The 8,967-nt window shown below is 37.5% G+C and overlaps 1 protein-coding gene across 1 annotated transcript in view; it reads left to right on the top strand.

The window, feature by feature from the left end:
- Positions 1 to 7,901, top strand: part of LOC136883581 (ras-related protein Rab-28) — a 63,144-nt gene extending 55,243 nt beyond the window's left edge. The window contains exon 5 of the mRNA XM_067155981.2: positions 5,105 to 7,901. Within this exon, the coding sequence (XP_067012082.1) occupies positions 5,105 to 5,287 (183 nt within the window). The 3' untranslated portion in view covers positions 5,288 to 7,901. The remainder of the gene's footprint in view (positions 1 to 5,104) is intronic.
- Positions 7,902 to 8,967: the final 1,066 nt, after the last annotated feature.

Consider the following 8,967-nt stretch of genomic DNA (forward strand, 5'->3'; position numbering starts at 1 on the left):
GATTTTCATTCCAAATGTCGAGTCTCCTTTGTACTTCCTTTTCTCCCTTTCCCCAAATCACCACATCTGCAAATGTTTGTTTGTCCAACAGACAAGCTGCTCGATTAAGTGGTATGTTGCAAGTGATAAAAATCATTGTTATCCGTATTGAAGATACTGAAGTAGGATGCTAAATGGTTTATTTTGTCACCTATTCAATACATATAAATTTTACATTTAGGAATTTATTATTAATTCCTCTTGAGACATGTTTCACCCTTCACTGAGGGCATCATCAGTCAAATTACCTCCTCAAGGCAAAAATCAGGTACCTGATTAGTATTTAACATGCACAAATTAATACACATTACAATGAGAAAATTAAGTACGAGAAACTCTTGTACATGATGATGGTTAAACAATATAAGTTTAAAGAATAAGAAGTCAGCACCAATGCTTAAAATTACTGGGTAATTATAGCAGAGTTCAGCAGTGGTGCTCTGAAGAATAATTGATGCACTCATAGGAAATGATAAAGTTTATAAAATTATTTACAGTATAACAGTCAAGGGGGGGGGGGAAGGGTATAGTGCTCGGTGTTAATGTTTTTAACAAAAATTACTGCCAATGGTTGGTAACTATACAGTAAATTTACTTTATCCAATTGAACAGTTGAGAATTTACAGTTTATATACATATTTACAAGAGAGCAGCTTGGTGAGCAAGGATATAAAAAAAGTATATTACCAAGTGCATCCCGTTGCTTTAATCGTGGAAGATGATTGTAGCATTGACATATCAGAAATATGCAGAGTGGTTTAATCTTAGTTAAAAATCACAGGTGGCAGGGAAAATATTCCATAGCCAAATGAGGTTCTATAGGCATCAAACAGAAAGTTGTCTGGTTGAAGCACCAGGTTCGGTACGGTGAACTGGTCAGTGTGGACGGAGACTCAATGGGTGTCATTGAGTAAACTGTGCATTTGAATGGCTACAATGATGGCAGTTATTTGTAGGTAAATGTATTACTGGGAATATGTTGCAGGTTGAATCCTTCGCTTTTTCTTAGTTGACTTCTAGTAGCTTGGAATGATGTGTGAAAACATCGGTGTGAGATGCCGGTGAGACTTAAATTGATATTATTTCGTGAATGAATGTATGAAGGACCTCGGGACGAACTTACATTTTTTTGTTGCTGGTCTAGTGAAATAGAATGGAGTTGCTTATGCTATGAACTGCAGTGGAGAGATTAGAATGTATACGGTAACTATAGAGTCAGAGCGATGTTGCTGAGTCGAGGCATCTCTTCATTTTGTCTGCGAAGAGGAGCCGTAGTGGCACGCCATATTCGTGCCGATGTGCGCTGGAATTCTAGCATGTTGTTGGAAGTTGTGTTGTATGAAGTGGAAGTTATCTGTAATTGAGATGTTAATAGTATTAGTTGGTGTGTAAGAAAGATCATGGGAAGTAATGAACAGTAAATGTTATGTTACATACCTGATATGTCGCTGAAAGGTGTTACGAGCTCAACTTCGCTTACCTTATGCATACTTCTCCGCTCCGATTTAGTGCACATTATATTGCGCTGCTTCACGAACTTTCAGCTTACAAGTCTGTCTCACCACTGCTTTGACTGTTGCCCCTCCACGCGCAATCACCGTGACGTCACCCGGTTCCAGTGTTTTCTCGAGCTCGCTTCGCTTCCGTATATATACTCGCCGCTTTCTCTTGTCCGGGATCAGGTGTGATTGATATGTTGTAATCGGCAGTGAGAGCTTGAGCAGTGTACACGGCTGGACCGTGTGCATTTCAATTTTACTTCATCTTCTTTACGTACTGGGTGAGCAGACTTTTATTATTATTATTGTCATCTATTCAATTTTGCCCTCTCTTTCTCCATATGGGCTTGGCTAATGCTTGGATTTCGAACTCTAGTCCCTTCAGGACTCTACGAAATTACGCTGTGCCAAACTATTGGCTTTAGACTTGTGGTGGAAATGTGAAGGAAGAAGTGTGCTGGACTAGCGATATTATGGTGACCTTCAACTTCTAAAGTGTTGTGCATGAACTTTGCCTTCCCTCGTTTTGAAGTGGGACTTGACAGCCTGATCATTTCCCTTTCCCTGCTGTTTGTTTCTTGGTTTTCTTTTCCCGTTCCTCTTTCCATTCTCCTTTTCGTCTCCCATTCGTATTTTCTCATAATTTGCTAATGAAATTTGGTAACATTGTGCTCTGCCAATTTCGCACTGCGTCTGCTGTTTACATTTCGAATGTTCTAGTATCTTCCTGTCTTAAACAAGTGTGTGTTAGATTTTTGGGGGATATGATGTCGTTTTATTGTGTACCATTTTAGGTACTGGAAAGTTCCCTTTAACTTGTATAATTTTTACTTGTTCCTTTTCAAAATTTCTTGCTGTTTTTTTTGCGCGGCATTCATATGAACGTTGTCATATTGGAACTTGAAAGTAATGAGAACATTAATTTATTCCTATAGCCCTTATCTCGTACCTGAGTATACCAAAGATTTATTGTGATTTGTGTGGTTACCCCTTTTAGTGCCTGTATGAACCAAAATAAGACCTGTCAATAACTTGTATGATTCCCTTTTTCTATGGTGTATCAAATGGTCCAATTTTACTCTCTGTTGTGAAAACATTTGTTATCTCTTTTAAAGTTGTTTTAATATATATGTTCATCTTTTCTAAACCTGTGCTTTTGGGAGTTCTCATTTCTGTGTTCTCTTTCATTTTGCTTAGTATGTACCTACCGCGGAAATTCCCCTTGGGAAAAGGCCCATAATTGTAATCGGCACATGACTTGGGATGTGATCTGCACTGATTGTGGTTATTCGAAGCATGACATTTGAATAGTGCCATTACTCCATTCTACACGTTTCCCTGCGCTCTGCTTTGCTAAGTTCTCTGTGCGGCATACCAGCACATATTACAGGGAGTCTTTCGCTTCCTTCATATCGAACGTTCGTTGATATTTGCCAAGCTATTGCTGCAAGTACTTGGAAATACATACTCATATTTAATTATACCAATGTACCGCAACAGAGGCAATTTGCTGATGGATGTTGGTTGACTATGAAGGAGGCACAGTCGGTAATATGCACATGTGGTTGGCAATGGCGGCGGGAGGGGGTGGGGAGCTTTGGGAGGGAGGAGCATGGGCGGAGTTCATGTGTGAGTAGATAAATGTAATAAGCAAAGTGTTTTGTTAAGAGTGTATAGAATTGACAAGGCTGACTCCTATTAAACTCCTGATTTATTTTCAGTGTAATGGCATTGACATACTTAGTCAAGCAATTCATCTCCTTACGCCCAAGTGTTCCCAACCCGAAGTTTGTAACTCTACTCTTTTTTTGTGTCATGTGTAGGTAGATAGAACAAGTTCGCAGTGATATAATACAGGGAGACTTGGAAATACAAAGTTTGTACAGTACGCAGTACTCCGTAATCATCCAGCTACAAACAGTGAGTAATAAAAGGCCATGGAGATGAAGATAATAGGAGTACCCATAGAAATAGCAGACTCGCCCCATACAAAAAAAAGGAAGAGAGAGGAATATATGGTGCAGTGGAAACCAACCCAAGTAAGTCTGCGAATAACCGAGTGTGTCAAGTTAAGTGAGGAATACGATAGGTAGAGATTACAAGAAAAGCGAAAACCACAATAAATTTTGATTACAAATGTATTCAAGATAGAATTAAACCATAAATTTTACAAATTTTCTCATAACATTACTTATTTATACAAATATGCCATTTGCCCAACCATTAACCTAAAATACAACTACACTCAGTTTCGTAATAAAGTATACATAGAGAGAATAAAAAGAGAACAAATCAGGGAGAAGAAGGAGGTAAGGGAGAAAACTGAAAATATGCCTACCTAATTACTAGTCAACAAGCTGAGCAGTGTTAGGGTATCAAGCTGTCATCGACAGATTATGATTTGTTTTGTACAAATATGTGTATTGAGTCGCTTAGGACTAGGCGCAGGTATGTCAACGCATGTCTCATACACAAATGTATCGGTAATTTCCTTGACTGTCCCAATTTACTCCAGTTGCTACCAATTCATGTTCCTTCCCGCAATACCCGACAGGCTGTCACCTTTCACTTACCCAGGTACAGAACGGAATCACACAGGAGCTCTTGGTTTATGCAGGCCCTAAGATCCCTGAACGAAATTAGCGGGATAGTGGATATATTTCACTCGTCAGCTAGTGAAATTCGCAGACATCTTATGGATGCTTCATAGACAGAGTGTTCCTTGTATCTTGTTCTGCCCATTTAGTAACTGAAAGTTATACTTCCTTCCTTCCTTCCTTCCTTCGGTCATTTCAAAACTATAAACACTTTTCTGTTTTCATGTCTTTTTTCCTTCCTAATGTGTTTTGTAAATATGTATATATTGCTTATTTATAATTAGTGGTAGTAGTAAGTTCTGTTAATATTGTTATTATTTGAATGTATTACATCATCTGTAATTGGAGAATCAATAACTCTGTTGATGATAAATAATCAAATCAAATCCAAAATGTTACAACATTACAATCTCAAAAAAAAAAAAAAAAAAAAGTAGAAAAAACACATTACAATACTGTGTGTAGGTAGATAGTACAAGTTCGCAGTGATATAATACAGGGAGATTTGGAAATACCAAGTTTGTACAGTACGCAGTACTCCGTAATCATCCAGCTACAAACAGTGAGTAATAAGAGGCCATGGAGATGAAGATAATAGGAGTACCCATAGAAATAGCAGACTTGCCCCATACAAAAAAAAGGAAGGGGGAGGAATATATGGTGCAGTGGAAATGAAGAAGATTAGTGCGTGGCAAATTTCCTTGGAAGTAGGTGCCGGCGATGTGATGAGTCCGTTACAGTTGGAAATCACCAAGAACAAATCGTGCTGCTCTCTTTTGTAACTTTTCCAGTTCTTGTATCAAGTAATACTAGTGTAGGTTCCATTCACTGCAACCATACTCTAATTCTGATCTATCCAGAGAATTAATACACCCTCTCCTTTACATCTGTACTGCAACCCAATCCCATTAATGTGATTACCCCATCTTTCCTTATATTAACATCCGTTCATTTGATGTTCATTTTCAGGTCCCTTTGTGCTTCCAGAAGACCATTTCTGAGGTGTTAGGTGTGAGGTTAACTCGTGCCGAACAAGAACAGCAGCAGCCTGTGATGAAGGCAGAGATCGTAGCCTCAGCTGCCCCAGAAGCACCGTCGCCTCGTCCAGCTCCCACAGTACAGTCTCGATCGTCTGTCTGCTCAATACAGTGAACAGGTTGTGAACAGCTAGCTACAGTATTCTAGTCAACAGCACCAGTTCCTATATTTTATTATTTATTCTTGAGGCAGCCTCGCTCTCTCTCTGAGGAAGAGGCTGTAAGCCCCTCTGTGCACTTTTGTTATCGCTCATATGCATCAAAGCATATTCCATAAGTGTCTGCCCAGGTTTCTTAATGAAACAAGCCCTCTGAATGTGTTGTGAAACTTCTTATATTTGAGTCTGTACCTAGCTCCACTATAAGATTTTATTTTTATTTACTATTGACTTATAAAATATAGGTATTTGTTCTAGTCTGTTTAAAAGTGAAATTAACATTCCTGCACAAAAACATGTAAATGTTGTTCTTGTGTGCCAGACATTTAATTTGAAGTAGGTGGTATCATTCCGCATTAATTATATCTGCCTCTTAATCCCATTTATTATTGATACAGGGTCAGGGATGAGGTCAGATTAAATTAAATGGCATGTTTTTACCACCGGATGGCCTTCCTGATGCCAACATCAATTGAGGAATCATTCTGCAGTATATTGGAACAAAATGTGGCCTGCATAACAGTCGTAGATAGTGAGTGAAAGGACCAAGCAAGTTGTGAGAAGAAGTCTGTGAAAAGTCAGTTTTAACCGCTTGACGCTGACCTCCATACGTTGTATAGACCTCATTTTCTTCTCCTGCTTTCAACCTGGTATAGACCGCTGTAGGCCTAACTTCATTTTGTTCTACCTTACAAAGTTTTCAAGTTGTCGAGATGGAAATGGTATATCTTTGAAGGTAATGATCTCTGCTTTCCTTGTATGTATAAATCAGCCCAAATTAATGTTTATTTTATTCTTTCTAAAGAGTTTGAAATAGTCTGACTTCTCTCAGCTTGAGAACAAATGGAATTAAATTTTTGCTGCATTCTAGTGGATGTATGTAACACTATACGATGTTTCCTTATGGTGATTGATAGAATAAATTGCCATCCTTTCACTTATATAAATGTTGACATCATCTGGTCAGAATTCCTATAATTCTTTCAATGCCTTGAAACTTTGTACAACTTGTAATTACTTGACTCGCAGTGACTGTGAAATAAGATATTGCACGGCACGGTGTAGTTTGAATGGAAAAGCAGCACTACACCAGGACTGAACTGAACAAAGCAAAACAGGATGCATAACGTATAATATAAGGAATGGGAAGGCACGGTGCGTACAGCCAAGTAATGGACGACAAAACACACGACAGTATATGCCCTCTTTCTCATGAACTAACTCTTTGAACTATTGTTCCCAGTTCTTCTGCTCAAAGTTCCTGAGGCAATGATTACTCTAATTTTCAGTGATTTGTGAAACAACCCATGCAAATACAAGAACGTCACTTTCATTCCATATAAAATGTGGAAGAAGTCGGTGAATGTAAACTACATTCTTTATAGTCTCTGCTGTAAACATTTGAAAATAATCTGAGCTAAGCTGTTGTAACAGAGAATTTTTAAAGAGATCTCTGCGTTTTCTTAGTGCTCGCATTTGAATCACCTCCGTCCACTGGGTAAAGCAGCACTGTGATGTTCCCCGTCACCGAAAGGTTAATATTGCAGCATAATATCCCAGACATTGAATATTCATATGTGAAATTTAAGGTCAGATGAAGAGGGTCAATGTCTGAATGGTGAACATTGAAGTCTTCGGTTTGGAGGGTCCCGGGTTCTGTTCTCAGCTGGGTCCTGAAATATTTTGAAGCAATTTTAAAATATCCTAATGAATCATATGATTCTGGTTAATAAATTAGTGATTTTGTTTTCACGAATCAAAGCTACAAGGCCAGGTTCAAGCAAAGTTAACTTATTTTGCAATAAGTGCAAAAATGCAGCGAAATTCATGGAAAATAACGAGCTTGAAATTGTATATCCAATAACACGTGTGTGAAGGGAAACAGAAGACAGAATAAGGATTTCTCATTTTGACAGAAGTATCTCTTGTATTCACATTCTTTCAAAGGGTAGAGAAAGGTCCACATATTCAATACCATTAGCTTAATATAGTGTCCTATATAATTGGTACTAGTTTAGACCCTACATACGTTGGGTCATCTTCATCCACGACCCAATTGGAAACATACATTTACATACAATCAACAATAAAGAATACAGTTTGGTATGTCTTAATTTAAAATCTAAGTCTAAAACATCGATGAAGTCGGGCTACACATTTAAAATTGAAACTAAAATCACACATTAAAACTGTTGTGGTTGGTGTTGAACTTTGTCAGTGTCCTTATAGTAACCAAATGTTCTTGAGGTGCGATCTTGGAGTTGAGTTGGTATTCATTATCTGTGTAGTTGACCCATTTGATTTATAAATTATATCTTGCTGAATAGCGACACGAGTAGTGGTTCATATGTAGCTTGAACGAGACATTCACAACTTGAATAAGTGTTCCTTTTCATCAGATGTAGTGATTTATTGTTTAATTCGGTTTGAAGTGAATGTCTAAAAAGCAGAAAATATTTGAAGTGAATTATTGAGAAAAAAAGGGAAGATAGAAGATCGAGATTAACATACAGCTGTGTTAATATTCTACACAATCCCTTAATGGTATGCCCATATAGGGTGGAAGCTATGGCTATGTAGGGTAAAAGGGTAATTAGTGCTATTTTATAGCTCTAATCAAGATTACATGAGGAATAATGAATAATTATCAGTATTCATCATCAACAATGCCCCACTCCAGTTACCCAGGTGTGGTTAACAATCTCCTCCACTCCTTTCTGTCCTTCCACTTTTCCTGCTCCATTACTTCTGCCACATCCAATCCAGCTTCTCTAATGTCCTTCCAAATCTGATCCATCCACCTTCTTGCTACTCGTTCCTTTCCCATTCTTTTTACATGTCCAAACCATCTCAGTCTTGCTTTCTCTAATAACGGTTCTATATTTAGCTCTTCTCTGATTTTAATATTTTGAATTCTCTCTTGTCTTTTTAACTGATGTTCCTAAAAATTTCATTTCTACGGCTTGGATCCTACTATCTTGTCTCTTTATTAGTTACCAGCGTTTCTAGTCCGTATGTTACAATTGGTATGAAATACTGTTTATATGATGTAAATTTCATTCTCTTGAGTACTTTGTCATCCCATGAAAGCTCTCTGACTTGATGATAAAATGTTGTATCTTTACTTAATCTGTTATTAATTTCAGGATTGATTTAATTACTTCCATTAATAATGCTACCCATATATGGAAACTGTTCTAAATTCTGTAACCGTTCTCCGTCTACGTTCACTTGCCTTCTCTTTTCCACAGTGCATGACTACAGTTTTCGTTTTACTAATTACCATTCCAAACTCCTTCAGATTTTCATTCCAAACGTCAGTCTCCTTTGTACTTCCTTTTCTCAGTATTGCTTCTCTTTATTTTTCTATCTTTCGCATAAATAATTCACAAATCTCTAAACATTTTATGAATAACTTTAAGAAAGGATTTAAGCAAAATTAAAGGGATGGGGTCAGCTCTATTTTGCAAAATAATGCAAAAAATTGTTTCCATTTTGCAAAAACGAACATAAATTATAGAAAAAAAATCATGCTATTAACCATCAGCAACACTTTCTCATTCACGTTTCACTAAATCTCTCTTTGGTCTTGGCAATTTCCGCTCTGCAGTGAAAACTGTTTTCAATTTCATGTCTA

The sequence above is a fragment of the Anabrus simplex genome, chromosome 1 (assembly GCF_040414725.1).
Source record: "Anabrus simplex isolate iqAnaSimp1 chromosome 1, ASM4041472v1, whole genome shotgun sequence".
Taxonomy (NCBI): Eukaryota; Metazoa; Arthropoda; class Insecta; order Orthoptera; family Tettigoniidae; genus Anabrus; species Anabrus simplex.